The following is a 24,081-nucleotide window of genomic DNA, read 5'->3' as shown; positions in this document are numbered from 1 at the left end:
CTGACACATGGATTTATTTCTGGGCTTTCCGTTTGTTTCATTAGTTTATAGGTCTATTTTTATGCCAGTGCTATCCTGTTTTGATTACTGTAGCTTTGTTATACGTTTTGAAATCAGAAAGTACTGATGCCTCCAGCTTTGTTCTTCTTGCTCAAGATTGCTTTTGGTCTTTTGTGGTTTCACGTGAATTTTAGGATTGCTTTTTCTAGTTCTGTAAAGAATGCCATTGGGATTACGCCCGGAGTTGCATTAGCTCTGAAGATCACTTTGGGTAGTATGCACATTTTAGCAATATTCTTCCAATCCATAAAACGTGGGTTTCTCTTGGGTTAAGTATAACATTTAAAATTCTCTAGCCCCATAAAATGGATACAAAGAAGTAAAAGCAACTATGTGCTAAGCTTGAGAAGTGTTTCTTTTTGGATTATGAATGGCAAGCAGTAACCTTCTCTGTACTTGAGGCATCATAACCAGCTCCTCAGCCAATGCTCCAAACCCTAAAAAGGACAGACAGGGCTGAGGCTGAGAAGGTCATGATGCTGAGGGGCAGTGCAGAGGCCTGGACGGAAATGCATGGTGAGTCTTGTGGTCCTCCTCACCACCATTAGGGACAGAGATAAAGAGCAGAGTAGCATGTGTTCATTATTTTTGACTTCTGTAGCATCTGATAAGCACTATACTGAACAGTAACAGCAACAGTGCCTACAGGGATCTTATAGATGATCTTGTCCAATCTCCCACTTTCCCTCCATGACTGCCCTAAGGAGAGAAAAACTGCTGATCTGTGCTGAGCTTTGTTATTTTTATCTTCTCTTGTAAGTGACCCACATTAAGAATTGGGAATTTTGTCTGTGTGTCTATATACAGAGACACATATAAATATTTCTCTCTCTATAGATATATAGAGAATGTATAATACAGTATTATATATAACTTAATCTTCCATTTGAAGGAAAACATTTATTCCTTTAAAACAGCTGTCAGACACTCCATGTTCTTACCCATAGGAAGAGCAATGATGTCTAATAATGAGACATTCCAGGTTGCCTTTTCCATTAGTCATATTGCATTTAACTTCTTTTATAATGTTACTAATTCAAAACAGTAGTGAAATTTCTGAGCACTTAAAACATGAACACAGATTCTCCAGTAAAATGTAAGACAAGAAGAAGGTATTGTTTGACTGCACTTAAAAAACTCACGTAAATTCGATTAAAATTGTAACATTATGTGCCTTAAAAATCATTGGTAGAACCTATTTTTATGTTGAAATTTCCTGCTGCAGGAGAGGTGATTTCCAAATACAACAATCACTGCCACCACCACAAAGAAAGTTCCCTCCTGTCACATTGTATGCGCATTTAGTCATTCAGCAGATGTTTCTTGAACATTTGTGTTTTACTAAATATAGGGACAGGGGAAGGAAGAGTGGAGATGAGTAAAGAAGTGGGGGATGGTAGCAGTGTAATGGTTGGTGGGGAGAGTACACAGGTACCCTAGTCGGTGAACAGGATAGTTCACTGTTAATATAACATGTTTTTAAAAAGTATTCCTTCATATATAGGTTATTTTAATTCTTTTTAAAAAATAAACAGTTGCTTCTCAGCCTTTTGGCTAAGATCAAGTGTAAAAATAAACACTAATATCTTGTCCTCATATGGGCCTTAATAAAGTTTTAAAATGATGAATGAAAATGAAAATGATACATATCTTAACAAATCTAATACTTCTCAATATACTCAAGAGAACTTTAATTTTTAAGCAGTTTCTATACCCACTATAGGGCTCGAACTCACAACTCCGAGATCAAGTGTTGCACGCTCCAGCAACTGAGCCAGCCAGCTGTCCCAAGAGAATTATAGAGCTGTAAGGTCACTTATGGATCATGTAGTTTCATCCTAACTCTGTTTTTATTTGCTGGTTCATTTTGTGTTTATTCTCAAATGGGAATCAAATAAGGACCACAGGTGTTGGATCTGTCTGTGTCCTTCGGAGGAAAGGAAAGACCACTCTCAATAGGAGAGCTGGCCATTTCTACCCTCCCATTTATCAGACAGCAGCACACCTGCTCGGCCAGGATTGGCAGGTCCACCACTATCACTTTAAACCCAGTAGGTCCTGACTCAGTAATTTTAGTAAATATTACAAGGTTCATGTTATAGTCTTATTTAATTACAATATCAATTCACATTTCAGGATTCATTGCTTGCATATTATATTGGCAACATAAAGGCTGTTAATATAATGTCACATCTTTCATTTCTATGCAGAATGCAAGTATCTGAGACTTGAGCATGAACCAGTGGCCACTTCAAGACTACCTTAAAAAAAAAGACTAAAGACAGATTTTAAAATATTATTTCACTGTAATTCTTAATGTTCTTTTCTTTAAATGACTTAATTTGTGTAAGTAGCCAGGTTTCTATGGTTGTTTTCACTATATGGAATCTTGATTTTATTTTATAGAGCTATCTAAATTATACTGAATGAAACACCAAATAGTTAAATCTGGAAGGAGTAAGAGACACGCGAGGATTTCACTGTACTCTGTGGTGCATGAAAATGCAACGGCTCTTGCATAACCTCTAACTCTGCCTGGGAGCTAAGAAAGAAGCAAGGGCTTCCTTTCACCACACAATCATGCCTGGGCTCTCAATTGCATCACGACCTCTGTACCTGGGCATGAAATAGCCTTGGTATGGATTCAGGAAAAAAACCATCTAGGGGTAATTTGTTATAAGGAAAATAGCCATTACCAAGTACCTTATACCTACCAGGAGCTCAGTTCTGATGCAGAACCAGTGGCTGAAAGATCAAGCAGTCTGCCCAAGGTCATATAAATGCTAAGCAAGCTCCTGAGGGCCAGGGCTGGGTCTCAGTTATGATTCCAACCAGAAAACCTCAAATGTAGGATATAAGGATATAGTCATTGCTGCTGGAGTGCCTGTGTCTTAATGTCAGAGGTGTTTTGGTTCAGTTTTTAAGTTTGCTGAAGAAATTAACCCTGTACTCTCTCTCTCTCTCTCTCTCTCTCTCTGTTGTGTTAGGACAGGAACAGTTCTTAAAATGAGAGCTTGAGGGGTGCCTGGGTGTCTCAGTGGATTAAGCCGCTGCCTTCGGCTCAGGTCATTATCTCAGGGTCCTGGGATCGAGTCCCACGTCGGGCTCTCTGCTTGGCAGGAAGCCTGCTTCCCTCCCCCTCTCTCTCTGCCTGCCTCTCTGTCTACTTGTGATCTCTCTCTGTCAAATAAATAAATAAAAATCTTAAAAAAAAAAAAAAAAGAGAGAGCTTGATCCAGGAAAGAGTTAAAATTATTTTCGCTCTAAGTTATGTTGACAAATTATAATCAGTTTTAAAGGATGTGGTACATTTGTTTTTTAAACGATGATCTCCCTACAAGAAACAATTGTTGAGAGAGATTTTTTTAAATCAAATTCTTATAAATAACATCAGAAAAAATTTAAAAGGCCATGTTACATAACAGTAATTGGGAAGACTTCCTGCTTTCTATTAAAAAAAAAACTATTAAAAAAAAATCAAAAAACAAAACACCTGTCTGCAGTTAGGCCTGGTTGATTTTTTTTTTTTTTTTTTTTTTTTTTTTGGATCTCAGCTTGGTGAGTACTTGCACCAAAGGTATAAGGTATTCTTGGCTTTACCTTCTGAAATGAGATTTGGCAGCTGTTCAATGCCACAGAGCAATGTTACATAACAAGGCAGTTCAAGAAGCAAAAAAGAAAACCACATTGAAATGAGGCTTTTGGGCCTGTGGATAGCAAAATCCACTTTTACCAACAGAGAAATAGTCAAGGGCAAGGCCATATGAATGATTATCGTCATATAAATGCTCAGAGTTCTTCCCACCATAAATCGCTGAACTGTACACACTTACATATCACAAGCGTGACCTTCTAAGTGAACATCTGTGTGGGAGAGAAGTGCTCCTGCCACAGAGTCTGAATTCTTTGGCGGGGGGCATGTTCTCTAAAGTCGACTATGACTACCCCCCCACCTTTCTCTTTTTTATAATGCCACCCCACAGAAACATTTCTTAAATAACAAAGAATAATTTCAACAGAAGGAGTCAAATTCTGAGACTTCTGACCTTATTAGCAACTATAAAAAATATGTAATAGAACTTCACTGTCTAATATGAGCTCTTCCCGGAGCATAAATACTTTTTAAAAAGTACAGCCCACTTGATTTCAATTTTTTTAGCTCCAGTGAAGGAAGCAGACTTCTTTTTAACGTGTTTTTTCTCCGTTTTTTGTTTTTTTTAAAAAACACAAGCATCTTTATAGCAGTTTGGGTACCAAGCAAAGGGTCACAATTGGTCCCAGAGTCAGCACTTTTCTGTCTGTTCAAAATTTGCTCATTAAAGCCATGTGTTAAATTAAAATAGAACAATTATTGGAAAATACAACACCACCACCAAAAAAAGGGGGGGGAGGATGTGCTTGTTTATGCAAATCCCTGAACAGACTTACTATTTGCTTTTGATCAAACTTGACTTGGCACTAAAATGGCATCCTTTTTTTTTTTTTTTAAAGATTTTATTTATTTGACAGAGAGAGAGGGAACACAGGCAGGCGGGAGTGGGAGAGGGAGAAGCAGGCTCCCCGCTGAGCAGGAGCCCGATGCAGGGCTCGATCCCAGGACCCAGGGATCACGACTGGAGCTAAAGGCAGACACCCAATGACTGAGCCACCCAGGCGCCCCTAAAATGGCATCCTTAATAGGTCAGTCTATTCCTGCTGAACACAGCAGAGGGGGCATCCTTAGAGATATAATTTTAAATCCCAGCCATTTCTAAACAGTATGCATAGTTTCTTGCTTGGAAACTTCAGTGGCTTTTTTCGACTGAGCATGCATGTAACTTTATACTTGGGGTCATTCTCTTGATAAAAATCCTGTATGACCAATTTGTTATGCAAGAGGAGACTGAGGCCTAGTAACTTGCATATACTGTTCAGGTTCAAAAATGAAAGAGGTGGTTGAGTCTGGATGCACATACTGAATGGTCTCAATTTCACTTAAAATCAAAGATACCAGCTGAAAGGTAAAGTCCTGAACAATATATTTAAAGAGGGAGAATAAAATGGTATTTGTTTTACCTTGAAATATTAGCAATCTTCATACAGTCCAAACAGTTTAAAATTTATCCTTTATACCCAAATGATATGGAGATAATAAAAATCTGTTCCTTGCTAAAAAAGTAGTATTAGGGGTGTGGTGATTAGCATTTGAGTAAAATAAATGCTAGTGTTAACAATCAGGACAAATTGCAAATGGGAAGTGAGAAGTACATCCTGAATGAATAAATCTGCTGAATAAACAGAAGATCAGGGATCCAGCCTATCCTCCTTTGAAACCATATGCCCTCCAACATTACTAAACTAAAGACAGAAAACTTGACCAGGTAACTCCTGGGAAGGGACGGTGGACGTACCGGTGCATCCACCTGCCGAGCTAACTGGGTGTTCGTCTGTACAGCTTCCCACTGCATGTTTCCCCAGTTAGGCTGCTGAGGACCCAACTCCAAGGCCTTATATCCTGCTAGGTATGCAGGCAACTTGAACCAATACACACATCATCTTGACGAAAGATGATTACTAAAGTAGAGTTGGTAAAACACAGTGACACACTAATTAAACACACACACACACAGAAAGCAATACTCAAAAAAGTAAAGAGAGGCTGCTTGAATCTGCAGGAACAGTCCTGGGGTAGCCACCCTCCTTTCATCATGGTCAATTCATTAACAGAGGAGAAAAGACAGAAACTGGGGGAAATGCAGACCATCTGCTCAATCCAGATGCAACAACACACGCCTCTTACATCCAAAGCTTTTCACCAGAAAGGGACAGAGATAAGATCTAATCTTCTCATGAAATATCCGACAAAGGTAGTTAGACATATTTGCATCACAAATAAAATAATGCCAGAATCATTATTAAATGAGACCTTTCAAATGCCAGTCCAGACTTTTACCATCGAGTGTACATTGATTAAACAGAATACTAAATCAGCATTAGAGAAAATGGAGTTGGGTTCTATTAGCTTTAGTCAGCTATCCCTTAAATAAAACCATGCTTAAAACATCTTCATTCCTTAAATAGCAAGAACATTTTAGTCCAGTCATCGTAGTTTTAAAAAAGACAGCAAAAGAAATTCCTTTAACTCTGTGTACTGCAAGCAATGGACATTTTCTCTCTTGTAAGAAAAGGTTAAAAACAAATATTCTTACCTTGAAATTGTGAACCTTTTCATATTTTGGAATTTGCTCGTTTTCTTTCAGAGTTGCTCTTCTAACAAGTGATGTCAACTGCGAATAAGCAAAGAGTTTCAGAGGTTGCCAGATTGTCACAGACGACTTTTGAGAACCCAGTTTCATTCCCAAGGCTGCTATCAATAAATCTTGCTGACGGCCCTCTGGTTTTGATTTGTGAACTGCAGCTCTGTTAGTTTTCCTACCCGACCAAGACTCTTTGGATGGCATTTTGGAATTCAGAAAAGAAATAAAACCTATATAGCTCTGTCTGCCGGTGAACTCTGTTCAGCTAACAAATGAGCATTCTGCCAGCCAGCACAGAACCCTAATCTACAGAGAGCTGCAGAGAAACATCGCGGAGAGGTGGAGGAGAATGATGAAGCACTTCTTAGAAAGAGGTCGACTAACCAGAAAAATTCTTCTTTCTTCTTCTTTTTTTTTTTTTTTAAAGGGCTCTATATTTAAGCTTCTGAAAACTTAAGAGTCTGAATAGACATAAAGAATCGATGCTAATATACAAAACATTCAGCATCTCTCCATCCCTCTTTAAAAACCATGCAATTTTGACATATGATACATTTCTAAAAGCTTCCTTCTCTATTCAATATGTTACTGTCCATTCTGGATGAAAGATGCCTACATACTGCCTGCAGTCAGCTTCTAGCAGCAGGCACCCTGTGGAGCCCCTAGCAGGGAGGGTGGGGAAGGAAGGGATTTGACAGGGAAGGCTGGATTACACTGGTCACCGTAAGAAAGGAGATAACCAATGAGGATCAAGCAACAGTATTTAAGTATTGTATTCCTCAACTCTGTCTCTTTTCCTCCCTCCTCTCCTGTAAGATTTTCTTGCTGGCTCAAGGAAAAAAAAAAAATCAGTGGGAAGACAATGAGGGATGAATGAGTCATGCATTATTACAAAATGGAATATTTCTTTTACCTAATAAAAGCAAAGGAACGTTAACAGGCAGCACCAGGTTTCAAAAGAATTTCCCATCACTGCCTGGTAAATTATGAAAGGCTAATCTCTATCCTCCTTTGTGCATTATGGACTGAGGTTAACTCACAAAAACCCAATTTTATTTAAGATGAGCAAAAGCTGGTAAGTATTTTGATGGAAAAAAAAAAAAAGGCTTTGAACTGGTAGCACACGATTTTCATGCAGAATGAGCCGTGTGCATATAGCACAGCTATTACCCTGCAGTGGTCAGTTTTGTCTCCCTATAAGGATTTTGTTGCGAAACTACAAGTAAATGGATCCAGTCTTTATTTTTATTATTAGTCTCAACATTCTTAATTCAAAGAGCTTGAGGCCATCTGAGAATAATTTCTCATGCACACAAGTCAGAGATGTAGTGTAACTGTGCTTGTAGAACCCTTGGATATTTGTTTGCTGATATAAAAAGGGGGGAAGGGTGCTGGGTAAGAGACAAATCCAGCTCCATTTAAGAGCAATACCCATACTTTTTGCTAAACTACTATAAGAAGCTGAAGTTTTCCCATATTGGTTCCCTAAACATCTCCCCTTTGCTTCCTCATGTTATGATAATTAAGTTTAACCCATTATGGTTCTAATTGTTACCTTGTACTTAAAGAATCAAAAAGTATTTTTAAGTGAATTCAGTCCATTTGTTGAGCACAATTTATCTCAGATTTCATTATCTATAGGGGTATGTGTCCAATGTGCCCAATCTATAGGAGGTATGTGCAGATTCTAATTTAATTAGGACATGAAGTTGTTCTGAAACCACACTAGATATTAGAAATACTGATGACTGATTTTCTAAACATCCCCCCATTTTTTTTATTTACTTGAGTATATAGTCTGTTCTTTTAAAATGTCTTACTCTTTAAAAAAATTTCTGAGGGCATCTGGTTGGTTCACCTGGAAGAACATGGGACTCTTATTCTTAGGATTGTGAATTTGAGCCCCATGCTGGGTGTAGAGATTACTTTAATCTCTTAAATCTTAATTACTTAAAAAAAATAAACTTAAGAAAAAAATAATTTTTCAAAAATTTTCTAATAAAAGGCAGAAGTTAATATTTATATCTATAGGTATTTCATTCCCACAAATTTATACCATTTTGTCATTAAATAAGACCAAAAAAAAAGTTCCTGTTCTAAGAGAAAATACAAGGGAAAGAACTTTTTCCTTGCCTAACCTAAATTACTTTTTAGTTTAGACCAAGTTTGTCATGTGATGACTAAAAATACAAACGCCAAACAGCCCTTTAGTCATGTACAACCAAAGGTGAAGTTTATCCAATTCTCAGTAGACACTAGAAAAACAGACTCCAAAGGCAAATTTAACAGTAATTTTTTTTCTCTCTACAATGTTTAATGCTCAATGTTTACATTACTATGTCAAAGAAAACAATCACCCATGTAACTCAAAGCAGCACCCCCTGCCCCCCTGCAATTATTTCTGATCAAGGTCCTTTGTTATAAACCATCCCCAGTTCTTCAGCTGTAGTAACTAAAATTCAACCAATGCATAGAAAGACTGATGGTAGAGAAAATTCACGGCTGGGCAACAGTGTACATTTTGTCTTTGAGAGGCAAGTCTGCTGTAGACTCTGCACAGTCACTTTTCTTCCCAAATAATTTTGGTACCTAATTGAGGCAGTTACCCAGAGCAACAGGAGACATAAAACAATGGCGAAGGAAGAAGTTCTTAGCTACTCTCAAAGAACTAGGGGATTTTGGTCACATGATGTCTTTAATAACTTGCAATAATGCAACTTCTGCATTAATTTTGCTACAACAGCTCTCAAGTCCTAAGAACTGCTAATTCTAAAAAGTTCAGAACTAACACCAATGTTCTGATGTTCTAGACAGATATATACCGCTCATCCTTGTATTTATCTGGCCATATTTAGATAGCTATAGAATCTACTAGTGATGGCTATCATTTATTATTACGTATCCATGTTCCAGGCACCTAGCTAAGCACTTTACTTACAGAATTCCATTAAATCTGCAGAAAGATGCCTGTGAGGCGTATGTTCTCCTCACTTCACAGATGAAAGAAGAGAGGCCTACAAAAGTTAACTTCCTGCACTCCACAGCTAGTTGGTGGTATGTAAGAGTTGGCTTTTTAAACATCATGCTTAAACATCGACATTGGAAAATGAGAGGGAATTTTGAAGTCTGAGGGTAGTTGTTTTCCTCTCTGATTCTCTTCAAGGTGGTTTCTCTAGTTATTTTTCCCTTTCAATTTCAAAAAGCAGCAATAGATGGTAAAACAGAGGAAGCAATGAATAACAATGGACGGTGAGAAAAGCAGTAGTAACTAACAATCCTAGACCTCAAGTTCAGCACCCGTGTGTGCAACAGGCAGTGCAGCCTGCAAGGCTCCGTTTCAGCACGCCCTCCCCCAGTGGGACCTTTGAGGATCTGCACCAATTAGGTGTGACTACCCATCCGGGAACCTCCGCTCCCTTCCCTGTTCATTAATTATGAGATGTACCACATTCCACCTGATATCACAGTTCCTGTGTAGCTGTTCATATAGACTGAGTTTTACACATCTTAGTATAAACCCTGAATTTAACACAGGAGCTTACACAAATAATGGTCCATAAAATACCTGGGTAAGAAAACAAGACCAAATGAAGGTACCTATTTATATTGGGGGCGATATACTATAATAATTTATATATATATTTATAAATATATTATACATATATTTATAAATATATATTTTATATATAAATATATGTATTATATATTATACATATATTTATAAATATATATTTTATATATTATATATATAATCCCATCTTTTTTATTGTAATAATTTATTATTTACCTATATATTATATAATAAATTATTACAATAAAAAAAGATGGGATTTGCAATCAGAGACACTTAGGTTTGAATCCTGACCTTGGGAGATTTGCTTGGTGCACTGTTTACCTCATTTACACACTTAAACAGGGCAGTTTAAAAGAGATGATGTATCAAAGGGAAGAGACTGCCTAGTAGTAAGCACTCACTAAATGGTGGTATTACCAGCAGTATTTAGTGTTTCATTTTGACTAACTCTTTGGCCTGCCTGAGACCTAACTCTGGCCATCCTTGATAATGATGGCACTTTTGTATATTCACCTAAATGAGGGTGACGAGCCTGGAAAAAGAAATGAAGAACAGGCAGAATCTACAACCCTCTCAGTTTCTACCTCTGTCTGTACCATCTGTAATATAGAGAAGGGGACTACAAAAAAGGAACTACAAAAATGGTGTGTGTATAGTGGGAGGCAGTTGTGTGAGGAATAAGAAACAGAAGTGGGAGGGGCGCCTGGGTGGCCTTCGGCTCAGGTCATGATCTCAGGGTCCTGGGATGGAGCCCCACATCGGGCTCTCTGCTCTGCAGGGAGCTTGCTTCCTCCTCTCTGTCTCTCTGTGCCTGCCTCTCTGCCTACTTGTGGTATCTGTCTGTCAAATAAATACATAAATTCTTAAAAGAAGGGAAAAAAAAAGAAACAGAAGGGGGAAACAGGAGACCCTGGAAGGGAACAATTTGCTGTTTTTCAAATAAAGAAATGTCCACCACTGATCTCTCTATCCTGTTTGTCCAGTAATAATACTGAATTTATGCAAAACTAGTTTCTCATTTTCACCAAGTGTAGTACGACAGGACCAGGTTGTGGGCCGGACAAAAGTGCTGATCTTAACCCTGTCTTCTACTAGCTGTGTCATGTCCTGATCAAGTTACTCATTTCTTTCAGTCTTTGTTTCCTTATGTGTATAATTGATTAAAAGTACTTAGATTATAGAATTAGATGAGATAATATATGGGAAACATTTTGTATTATTCTTGGCACAGATAATAATCAATAAGTAGAAGTTTCCCTCCTTCCCTGGTATCTGAGGACTTCTATTTCCAAGATCAGGGTTAATATAGTGGGACTGTGGGACACATAGAAGGCCCCAAACCACTCACTGGCCTAAGCAATATAAGCTTCAGGTCAGGCTGTAATCAGGTGCTTTAAGGACACAACACAGGCATCACTGTTCTGCAATCCTTACCTTATCCTGTCCTGGCAATCTGAACCCCCAGGTTCAAACTCTGAATAATCCTTGTTCTGTCCACCTTCCCACCTCAAAACCTGCTTACAGGGAAGGGTCTTATCAATTTATTCATGCTAAGGTACAAATGACTGATTATACTTCCTTTTCCACAAATATCTGGTTTTTAATGTAAGACCGAAGACTTATGCCAAAGGAATAAATCTAACTATGAATGTCAGAACTCGTTAACAGTAAGAGTATTCTCTAGGAAACTGAAAGGACCTCACACAGAGAGCCACCTCCTTTGAATATCATGATGATACCACAGACTCATGAACACAATGTTCCAGTTAACTAAGTAAAGTCAACATTTCATCAGAAAAGCACCATAAAGGAATGTTCCAGCTGGCATAGCCCAGAGCTTGGAGAGATGAGGAGTAACGGGATTAACTACTAGGTAAACCTGGTTCAGGTTTAGCAAAATCCTGCAATTTCTATAAAATATTAATATTCAGATATTAAGAACACAGCTTTGATTTTGGGGGTCCAGGATGGTAACACAGGAAGACCTTGAACTCCCCTTGTCTGTGGACAAAGCACATCTACACCTATTTATAGAGGAAGCCCTCCTGAAGGACGGAGGGTTGACTTCACAGCTTCTGCACAACAAAAGCCAGACAGCATAGAGAACCACCTGACAGACAATAACAAAGGAAACTGCCACCCCTGAAACTGCAAACTGCAGTGGGAAGGAATAATACTGAGGGGCTGTGAGCAGGCCACGGTTAAAAAAACAAGAGGGGAACTGGGTGAGGGGATGGCGTAACTGGGTGACAGGTATTAAGGCGGGCAATGATCTCATGAGCACCAGGTGTCTCACACAGCTGATGACATCACTACATTCTACTCCTGAAACTCATAAAAAAATTAAAAAATTAAAAAGCAACTACAATATGAAAGATCCAGCCCTAGAACTCTGACAAATGGCAGGGGAGCTGTTGGAATTCTCTGAGTTGATGGAACTGGTGAGGGCCATGGTCTATGTGCCCCTCCACCTGACAGCACAGACAGGAGCACAGCTGGCCTGCCATCTCAGCAGGCCCCGAGCTGCCCACACCAACCCAAGCTGTGCCACCTAGGTGGCTCTGGCACAGGATACACCAGGCCACCCCAGTCAGTGTTTGCTCCAGCTCCAGCTGTCTTACTGAGATGACACAAGCATAAAGCACCCTGGAGCACACCAGTCCCACACCACTTCAGCTCCAGATGACTGCCGGAGCAACCCCAGTGCAGAGTGCTCTGGGACCTCCTGGCTCCCACCTCCTTTAGCTCCAGCTGCTCACCAGGGCACCTCCTGTGCCAAGCATCCCAGGACACCCACGACTGCATCCATTTCAGCTGTCCTGCCAGAGCCCCCTCTGCACATAGAGCCCCAGGACCCTCCTCTCTCCCCATCTATATGCACTTCAGCTCTGCCAGGGTGCCCTTTGCACAGAGAGCCCCAGGTCCCCCTGGCTTATAACCATTTCAGCTTCAGCTGTCCTACCAGGGAGCCCTTGGCATTGACAACTATGGGATGGCCCACCCCGTGTCCTCTTCAGTTCCAGCCATCCCATAAGGACAGCCCAAGGACCCCCAGTACATGCCAGCCAATCACGAGACACATGCAGTCTACACAGGGAATGACCATATACAAGACTATTCCTGCAAGCTTAGAAGTAGCTGTTCTGATTCATTGAAACAAACACAGAAAGTGAAGCAAAATGAGAATACAGAGAAATATGGTCCAAATGAAAGAACAAGACAAAATATCAGAAAAAGAATTAAATGAAACAGACATAAGCAATATGCCTGATAAAAAGTTTAAGTAACAATCATAAAGATGCTCATGGACTGGAGGAAAGCGTTGAAGAACTCAGTGAGAACTTCAAAAAGAGACAAAATATTAAAAAGAATCAGAGTTGAAGACTACAATAGCTAAAATGAAAACTACACTAGATGAAATCACTAGTAGATTAATAGAGGGAGAAGAACAGAGCAGTAATCTGAAATCTGGGTTAGTGGAAAGCAACCAAGCTGAACAGTAAAAAGGAAAAAAAGAAATTATAAAAAGGAGGTTAAGGGATCTCTTAGACAACATCAAGTCAACAAACATTTGCATTATAGAGGTCCCAGAAGAAGAAGAGAGAGAGAAAGGGGCAGAAAACTTATCTGAACAAATGATTACTGAAAACTTCTCTAACCTGGGGAAGGAAACCCCAGGTTCAGGAAGCAAACAGAATTCCAAACAAGATGAATCCAAGGACGTCCACACCATGACAAACAATCATTTAAATGTTTAAGATTGGGGTACCTGAGTGGCTCAGTGGGTTAAGCCTCTGCCTTCGGCTCAGGTCATGATCTTAGGGTCCTGGGATTGAGCCCTGTGTCGGGCTCTCTGCTCAGCAGGGAGCCTGCTTACCCCCTCTCTCTGCCTGCCTCTCTGCCTACTTGTGATCTCTGTCTGTCAAATAAATAAATAAAATCTTAAAAAAATTAAAAAAATGTTTAAGATTAATGGTAAAGAGAATTTTAAAAGCAGTAAAAGACAAACAAATAGTTACACACAAGGGAACCCCATAAAGCTATCAGCTGATTTTTCAGCAGAAACTCTGAAGGCTAGAAGAGAGTGGCATGATATATTCAAAGAACTTAAAGAAAAAAACTTACAGCCAAGAATACCCTACCCACCAAGGTTATCATTCACAATGGAAGAAGAGGGAGAGTTTCCCAGAAAAACAAAAGTTAAAGGAGTTCATCACCACTAAACTGGCCTTATAAGATGTGTTAAAGGAACTGCTTTAAGTGGAAAAGAAAAGGTGATAAATAGAAAAAAATTATAAATGAAAAGATGTAAAATAGGACAACATATACATAAGATATGGCAGAGGAAATAAAGTAGTTTTTAAAGAATGTGTTTACTTTAAACTTAAGTGACTATCAACTTGGTATAGATTCATATATACTGAGGATGTTATGTATGAACCCCAAACCCACAGTATCTACATAAAAAATAAAGAGAATGAAAGGTAAGAATAACAGTCAAGCATCAACCAAAAAGAAAGAGAGCAAGAGAAGAACAGAGAAGTACAAAAACATCCAGAAAGCAATGAATAAAATGGCAGCAAGTATTTCGCTATTAATAATTACTTTGAATGTAAATTGTCTAAATGCTCCAATTGAAAGATATAGGGTGGTGAGGGTGGTGAAGTCGATATGGATAAAGAAACAAGATCTATGTATAGGCTGGCTAGAAGATACTCACTTCAGACCCAAACACACATAGAAACTGAAAGTGAATGGAAGGAAAAAGATATTTCATGCAAATGAAAGTGGAAAAAAAGCTGCAGTAGCAAAATCTAGACAAAAGAGACTTTAGAGACTGTAACAAGAGACAAGGGCATTACATAATGATAAAAGGATCAATCCAACAAGAAGATATAACAATTGTAAACATTTATGCACTCAGCATTGGAGCACCTAAACACATACAGCAAATATGAAAAGACATAAAGGGAGAAGCTGACAGTAATACAATAATAGTAAGGGAGTTTAGTACCCCAATTACATCAATGGATAGATCATCCAGGCATAAAATCAATAAGGAAACAGTGCCCTGAATAACACATGAGACCAGATGGACTTAACAGATAGACACAGAACCTTCCACCCAAAAACAGTAGAATACACATTCTTTTCAGGTGCACATGGAACATTCTCCAAGACAGATGACATATTAGGCAAAAAACAAGTCTCAATAAACTTAAGAATACTGAAATCATATCATGCATCTTTTCTGATTATAAACCTATGAAACTAGAAATCAATTACAAGCAAAAAACAAAACTAGAGAAAAACCACAAACATGTAGAGGCTAAAGAACATGTTACTAAAAGACCAATGGGTCAATAAAGAAATAAAAAAAAATACATGGAGACAAATGAAAATAAAAACACAATGGTCCAAAACCTTTGGGATACAATGAAAGCAGTTCTAAGAGGAAAATTCATACTGATACAGGCCTACCTCAAAAAAAAAGAAAAACCTCCAATAAACAATCTAGATTTACACCTAAAGGAAGTAGAAAAAGAAAGAACAAAGACTACAGTTAGTAGAAGAAAGGAAATAATGAAGATCAAAGCAGAAATAAATGAAATAGAACCTAAAACACAACAGAAAAGGTCAATGAAATCAAGAGCTGGGTCTTTGAAAAGATAAACAAAATTCATAAACCTTTAGGCAGACTCATCAAGAATAAAAGGGAGAAGACTCACATCAGTAAAATCAGAAAAGGAAAAAGAAGAAACAACCAACATTCAAGAAATAAAAAGAATTCTAGGAGAATACTATAAAAAAATTGTATGTCAAAAAAATTATATGGCAACCTAGAAGAAATGGATACATTTCTAGAAACATACAAACAAAACTGAAGCATGAAGAAATAGCAAATCTGGGGTGCCTGGGTGGCTCAGTTGGTTGGGCAACTGTCTTCGGCTCAGGTCACGGTCCCAGAGCCCTGGGATCAGGTCCCACATCGGGCTCCCGGCTCCATGGGGAGTCTGCTTCTCCCTCTGACCTTCTCTCTCATGCTCTCTCTCACTCTGTCTCTCTCTTTCTCAAAATAAGCAAATAAAAAATATAAAAAAAAAAAGAAATAGCAAATCTGAATAGACTAATTACTAATAATGAAAGAGAACGGGTCATCAAAAAACTCCCAACAAATTAAAGTCCAAGACCAGATGGATTCACAGGTAAATTCTACCAAACATTTAAACAATAATTAACACCTCTTCTCCATAAGCTGCTCCATAAATTAGAAGATAAAATTTCCAAATACATTGTTGAGTCCAGCATTACTCTGGTACCAAAACCAGACAAAAGCACCATGAAAAAAGAAAACTTTAAGCCAATATCCCTGATACAAAATATCCTTGAACATAAAGGCAAAAGTCCTCAACAAAATATTAGCAAACCATACTATACAATACACTAAAAGGATTGGTCACCACAACCAACTGGAATTTATTCTGGGGATGCAAGGATGATTAAATATTTGCAAATCAACCAGGATGAAACACCACATCAACAAAATGAAAGATAAAAATCACGATCCTCTTGGGCTGCCTGGGTGGATCAGTCAGCTAAGCCTTTGGCCCAGGTCATGAGCTCAGGGTCCTGAGATCCAGCCCTGCCTTGGACTCCTGGCTTAGCGGGAAGCCTGCTTTTATCTTTCCCTCTGTTGCTCTGCTTCCCAGTGCTCTGTCTATCAAATAAATAAAATATTTAAGAAAAAATCATGATAATCTCAAAAGATGCAGAAAAAGTGACAAAGTATAATATCCATTCATGATTATAAACCCTCTACAAAATAGGTCTAGAGGGAACAAACCTCAATATAATAAAGGATATAAAAAACACACAGCTAACACTTAGAAGTGAAAAATTGAGTTTCCCTAAGATTAGGAAAAAGACAAGAATATCCACTCTCACCCCTTTCATTCAACACTGTAGTGGAACTCCTAGCCATAGCAATCAGACAAGGAAAAGAAACAAAAGGTATCCAAACTGATAAAGAAGACATTGAACTGTCACTGTTTGCAGATTACATGATAGTATACATAGAAAAACCTAAAGAATCACCAAAAAGCTATTAGAAGTAACAAATGAATTCAGTAAAGTCACAGGAAACAAAATTAATATATAGAAAAAGGTTGTGTTTCCATATACTAATAATGAGGTAGTAGAAAGAGAAATTAGAAAAACAATCCTATTTATAATTGTACCAAAAAGAATAAGATAACTAGGAATAAACTTAACTAAGGAGGTGAAAAACCTATACTCTAAAAACTAAAAAACACTGATGAAAGAAATGGAGGATGACACAAACAAATGGAACAATATTCCACGCTCATGAATTGGAGAATTAATATTGTTAAAATATCCATACTTCCCAAAGCAATCTACAGATTCAATACAATTCCTATCAAAATACGAAGAGCATTTTTCACAGAACTAGAACAAATAATCCTAAAATTTGTATGGAACCACAAAAGACATCAAAAGCCAAAGCATTCTTGAGAAAGAACAATGCTGGAGTTATTACAGCTCCAGAATTCAAAATATATACTAAATATCTGTAGTAATCAAGAGTACAGGACTGGCACAAAACAGACACAAATCAATGGAACAGAACAGACAGCCCAGAAATAAACACATGCTCAGATTGCCCATTAATCTATGATACAGGAGACAAGAATATACAATGGGGAAAAGACAGTCTCATCAATAAATGATGTGGGGGAAAACTGGACAGCTACACGTAAAAGAATGGACTCTTTTCTCACACCGTATATAAAGATGAACTCAAAATGGAGTAAAGTATACTCTAAATGTGAGATCTGAAACCACAAAACTAAAAGAAAACATAGGCAATATCTCTTTGGCATTTGACAATATCTCTCTAAGACATAAAGGCCTCAGCAACATTTTTCTAGATGTGTCTCCTCAGGCAAGGGAAACAAAAACAAAAATAAACTATTGGGATTACACCAAAATAAAGGAAACCATCAAAAAAAATAAAAAGGCAACCTACTGAATGGGAGAAGAAATTTGCAACAGACATATAAAATAAAGGGTTAGTATCCAAAATATATAAAGAATTGACAGAACTCAACACCAAAAAGCCAAATAATCTTATTAAAAGTGGGCAGAGGACATAAACAGATATTTTTCTGAAGAAGACAGATGGCCAAAAGACATGAGAAGATGTTCAACATTACTCATCATCAGGGAAATGCAAATCAAAACCACAATGAGATATCATGATACACATGTCACAATAACTAGAGTCAAAAAGACAAGAAACATCAAATGTTGGTAAGGATAATGAAGAAAAGGAACCCTCATGCTCTCTGTTGGTGGTAATGTAAATTTTTGGTGCAACTATGAAAAACAGTATGAAGATTACTCAAAAAATTGAAATACCATATGATCCAGAAATTCCACTACTGGGTATTTATCCCCCAAAGTTGAAAACACTAATTAGAAAAGATACATGTTGAAAATAGAACTGCCCTATGACCCAGCAATTGCACTATTGGGTATTTACCCTAAAGATACAAACGTAGTGATCCAAAGGGGCACGTGCACCCGAATGTTTATAGCAGCAATGTCCACAATAGCCAAACTATGGAAAGAACCTAGATGTCCATCAACAGATGAATGGATCAAGAAGATGTGGTATATATACACAATGGAATACTATGCAGCCATCAAAAGAAATGAAATCTTGCCATTTGCGACAACATGGATGGAACTAGAGCGTATCATGCTTAGCGAAATAAGTCAAGCAGAGAAAGACAACTATCATATGATCTCCCTGATATGAGGAAGTGGTGATGCGACATGGGGGCTTAACTGGGTAGGAGAAGAATAAATGAAACAAGATGGGATTGGGAGGGAGACAAACCATAAGTGACTCTTAATCTCACAAAACAAACTGAGGGTTGCTGGGGGGAGGGGGTTTGGGAGAAGGGGGTGGGATTATGGACATTGGGGAGGGTATGTGCTTTGGTGAGTGCTGTGAAGTGTGTAAACCTGGTGATTCACAGACCTGTACCCCTGGGGATAAAAATATATGTTTATAAAAAATAAAAAATTAATAAAAAAAAAAGAAAAGATACATGTACCCCTATGTTTACTGTACCATTGTTTACAGTAGCCAATATGTGGAAGCATCCATCCACAGATGGAAAAAGATGTGGGATACACACACACACACACACACACCACACTGAAGTATTACTCAGCAATAAAATAAAGAATGAGGTCTTGCTATCTGCAACAACATAGAGGGTATTATGTTAGGTAACTGAGTCAGACAAAGAAAGACAAATAACATGATTTCGCTTAGATGTGGAATCTAAAAAAACAAAACAAAACAAACAAAAGCAGAATTAGACCTTACATAGAGAGCAAACTGTTGGTTGCCCAAAAGGGAAGAGATAGGCAAAATGGGTAAGGAGAAATGGTAGACACAGGCATCTAATTATGGAATGACTAAGTCACAGGGATGAGATGTACAGCATAGGGAATACAGTCAGTATATTACCATAGTATATGTCACTGTAGTATAGCGTATATATGTCACCGTAGTATAGTGACAGATGGTAGTTACACTTGTGGTGAGCATAGCATAACATACAGAATTGTCAATTGTACAATCCCTATGCTGTATACCTAAAACTAATGTAATACCGTGAGTAACTAATTCAATTAAAAACAGCTTTCCTAACCCCCAATATCAAGTTGTATCATGAAGATTTGTGGATCCAAGCAAAGCTCACCCTAGATACACAGATTATTCATACCTTTTCTCCTGAATTATAATTTAAAACCTAATTTTTCTCTCCATTAGAGCCAAGAATGGAATATACTGCAAGGTACTTAGTGACAATATGTCACATTACATTAACTAATAACTGCATGTTACCATACTAAGAAATGCTTCAAAGAGATGATGTAGGTTAGTTGTTAAAACAATCAGTAAGCTAGACGTTACAATTCTGACTTTGTAAATGGTGAGGCAGAAGCTTAAGAAGGTTAAGTACATTGCCCGAGGTTATTCGGTATATGGGAGGAATAGAATTTGAACCCAGGCCCATGTGACTTCAAATTCTGTGTCTTTCCTCTAGAACTGTCCTGCTTCTCAAATTATCTTTTGTTAACATGCAATTCTGAAAGGCTATCATTTGAATAAATTTCTAGGTCATTTAAATTCTGGTACCCTTTAGATCCCTAGCTATTTTAGTATTGCTTTCATTAGAATTTGGAGTATCTACCATATTCATCACTTAATAAAAATTTTCAAATACATTTTAAGTCAAACAGTAAAAACATCTATACAGAACTTGACAAATAAATTCCTTTAGTTATGTTAGGATAAATAACTTTTTATGTTGCATGGGAAACCCTTACATTCTGCTAGGGCTCTAAATTTTTATGCTACTGGCATCAGTCACATTGTAATTCCTAACTTCGTCTTCATTACATAGCTCCTCTAGCATTAACATAATATCCATCTAAACAGATAATAAAGCACATCAGTGCACTCAGTTCAGTGTATAATAAATTTAAATTACACGAACACGGACACCACCAAATTCTGTATACTCTCACATGTTCCCTGACAGACTCGTATGCAATAATTTTAAACACAGGACATATGAAAACATAATGCAAACAAAAAAGTACAGCCCTGTGTTCCTTATTCTTTCAAGAAACAACAGAAACGATCAAATTTTCCAAGCAACAGTTTGGCGGGAGTGTTTTGCACTCTGCACGAAGAGCACCAGGCCCGGAGAGGGGGTGGAATGGCGCAAAGCCCGGTTTCCAAGCCTGGCTCTGACTGAGAGAAGCCAACTCACTGAACTTTTCCAACTCCTCCACTAAATGAACTCTGTGGCGTTCTCTGTGTTGGTAATAGAAAATCAAAGGAGAAAGGAAGGTTCCTACTCATTCAGCACACAGGGGTATGAAGACTTGGGTGGGTCTACTGGGAAAGACCAGCTTGGCCATCTCCAATTCCCCACAAGGCAGCTCTGACTAATTTACTACAGGATTTTTTTCTGGGACCCAGTCTTGTAGGCTCAGAAACTCAAGGTGATCATATTTATTTCTCAAGAGAGAGTGACATTATAATACCAAGCTCATAAAACTGATATGGTAAAAGCAGAATGACACATCTAGTTTATAAAGGTATGAGATACAATTATCATAAACTGGTGACCAACATTCTTTCCTCTGCTAACATACCTATACTGGAAACAAAAAATGATTAGGATGCTGATGAGAAAGGAATCAGAGCAAGTCAAGTGGGTTAGATGAGCTGGTACTGAACGCGGAGGTAAGCCTTATTCAGCCAGGATGGCCCTGCTCATATACAAGAACGCCCAGTTAGTGGGGCTCCCTCATTTTTGACCACTGCTTTGATGGACCAAGCAAATTCCACCTCTCTGAGTCTTTTTCCAGGAGTCTCTTTATGATGGTTTTGCATATTTCTGTTCAAATATCATAAATGGCTATTTTAAAGAGAGTTCCTAAACCACAGTCCCAAGTTTTCACTTATAAGTTCTTAAAGGACACTAGATTTTACCCCTGATATATTGATAACAATTCATATAATAGGTGCTTTGGAAAAATAAAATAAATGGAAGATGTTTTCTTATCCTGAGTTATGTGATGACAAAGTAATATATACATGTAATACACATAAAATTACCCACTACACATTCTAGTCTAACACCCTCCAATATTCAGCCACTGGCAACGATTGGTTGGATGCTGCTGATCATAACAACATTCTTTTCTGGTTGTTCTTTATGAAAAGCTCAAATTGGCCTCCATGGGAAATTCTGTTTTTCTATCTCAATGAATATTTCCTAATGTAGGAAAGGTTATCATTGATTTCTTGATTTTTGGTTTACCCATATTTTTGGTATATTATCTGCAAGACTTAAAGAAACTCTTTAAAACTCTTTAAAACTCTTGAATCGCAGACATTTCACATTTACAGAAAGCTTTTAGTTACATATTTGGAAATTACAACTAAAATGCCAACTCAGACCTATATAATGAGGAATATTTTCCGATTTTAAACTACCACGTGAGGTTATTTCAAACTACTGCGGTCCAGTAAACATTTCACAATCAACAGTGTATCACAATAAAAATTTAGTTTTCTCCTTCCTCCAGTGACTTCCATGGACTAGGCTGGGATGAAGTCCTTGTGTTTTGGTTATTTTAAAAAGGACGTATACCAACTTACTTAAACTTAAGGTACAAAAAGCTTATTTCCTTTATGTATAGTCCAATTAAAATATTCTAATTATAATTTATTTTAGTATTTCAAAGCCTCAATAAAGATAAACTCTGATACATGGTATGAGGTATATTTGTGAACACATACCATTCAAACATACCTATTCTGAAAACCTGTTTTTATTATCTGAACATGGCGAGAGTGGCCTGAAGGCAAAAAATTTAACTTGCCTAACAATTACCCTGAGAAGAATTGTAAGCATGAGCAGAATTCATAGATGTGTTCATTGTTCACCTCAGTGCTAGACGTTAACATGTTTTCTTGTAATGACACTGCCATATGGCACGTTTTACGTCAAGATAATGATGTTTAAAAAAAAAGTAAAAATAGGGGTGCCTGGGTGGCTCAGTGGGTTAAAGCCTCTGCTTTCAGCTCAGGTCATGATCCCAGGGTCCTGGGATCGAGCCCCCATCGGGCTCTCTGCTCAGCGGAGAGCCTGCTTCCTCCTCTCTGCCTGCCTCTCTGCCTACTTGTGATCGGTCTGTCAAATAAATAAACAAATAAATCTTTAAAAAAAAAAAAAGTAAAAACAGTCTCTTTCTGGGCACTTGCTAAAATCAACCTTTTATTTCATGTCTATAGTATTTCATTTTCTGAAATTCTTACTAGTTCAAAGGATCCTAATGAAATTAAGAGAGAACTTTCACCACCTGTAACTTACAAAAGATAGATTCTTCTATACACACACACACACACGCCCCTTACGTATTTTTTTTTTCAAAGATTTTCTTTACTTGAGAGAAAGAGAGAGAACATGCACATGGGTGGGGGCAAGGGGCAGAGGGGGAAGCAGGCTCCCCACTGAGCAGGGAGCCCCATGTGGGACTCCATCCCAGGAGCCTGGGATCACGACCTGAGCCAAAGACAGATGATTAACCGAATGGGCCACCCAAGTGCCCCATGTTTTATGTGTCCTTATCCATCTATATATATTCATACACACACGTATATGTATATGCATATGTATATGTATATGTATATGTATATGTATTCAGCTGGACATTTGAAGAGTAATTTGAGGCATGGGGACCAGGCCCAGAAGTGACTAGTACATTAGTCAATAAGACAGAAAGACTGTAATCAACTTTCTGCGAGGAAGAAGAAGAAAAGATTAAAGGAGAATTTAACCTCCATCTTTCAGTGACATTTGCTTGTACTGAGAGGAATCTACCCTGCTGCTTTCCACCTCCACAAAGGACAGGTTAATGGAGGATAATTTAAGGAGCAAGCAAAGATCTTAGGTTGAGAAGGTCAAATGTTATTTAAGGCTCTCTGGCTAGCTTGGGCTAGAGCTCTACTACCTTTCCCACCAAGATGTTCCCAAAAGCAACCAACGGTGAAAAGGCACATGCAAGGACACAGGGGTAGCTCTCTAAGGTCCCTCAATAGCATACCCATATAAAAATGTTTTCAATCAATTACTACTGGGCAAAAAGTGATGGTTTAGGAAGATGTGTTGTATTTTAGCAGGAAGCACACAAGCTAGTTTCAGGACAGCAGGCCTGGGTGACTGAGGGAGGTCCAGGCAGATCCCTGGTTCTAGGGCCATGTCACATAGCACAAAGTAATCTGTGAGGTAACTGGCTTCATGATCCTGATCTAGTCTTACTTTACAAGAACTGTCATCACTGTATTCTTCTGCGTATTTTGATTAAAAAAAAAAAAAAATTCCAAGTCTGGTTTTCAGGCTATCCCCGCTCAGTAACACTTACACAGAGCTTCAGGTTCTACAAAGTGCTTTGTCACATAAACCAGTGCATTGTATCCAGTCCTGTTCTTCAGAAGGAAAATTCTATGATGCTAAGGTATTTGCAGATAATCAGTAAGCAAAAGAGCCATGATGGAAACCCAGCCCTCCTGACTTCACACTCTATTCT

General features: G+C 38.1%; 1 protein-coding gene and 1 long non-coding RNA gene across 9 annotated transcripts in view; one reads left to right on the top strand and one right to left on the bottom strand.

The window, feature by feature from the left end:
• Positions 1-6,539, top strand: part of LOC309843797 — a 63,000-nt gene extending 56,461 nt beyond the window's left edge. The window contains exon 3 of the long non-coding RNA XR_014300341.1: positions 6,300-6,539. This is a non-coding gene — a long non-coding RNA (uncharacterized lncRNA). The remainder of the gene's footprint in view (positions 1-6,299) is intronic.
• Positions 1-24,081, bottom strand: part of CHN1 (chimerin 1) — a 216,043-nt gene that overhangs the window by 41,860 nt on the left and 150,102 nt on the right. For 6 of the 8 annotated variants that reach the window (XM_082689545.1, XM_082689547.1, XM_082689546.1 and 3 more), the window contains one exon: positions 6,249-6,326. In XM_082689545.1, coding sequence (XP_082545671.1) covers positions 6,249-6,326 — 78 coding nt within the window. Of the gene's footprint in view, positions 1-6,248; positions 6,327-6,680; positions 6,794-6,916; positions 6,976-24,081 lie in introns of those variants that run through there. The other 2 variants (XM_082689552.1, XM_082689550.1) reach the window with 2 other exon arrangements.

This window comes from Mustela nivalis, assembly GCF_964662115.1.
Source record: "Mustela nivalis genome assembly, chromosome: 11".
Taxonomy (NCBI): Eukaryota; Metazoa; Chordata; class Mammalia; order Carnivora; family Mustelidae; genus Mustela; species Mustela nivalis.
Note: the sequence above shows the minus strand (reverse complement) of the source record. Positions and strands in the feature narration are given on the sequence as shown.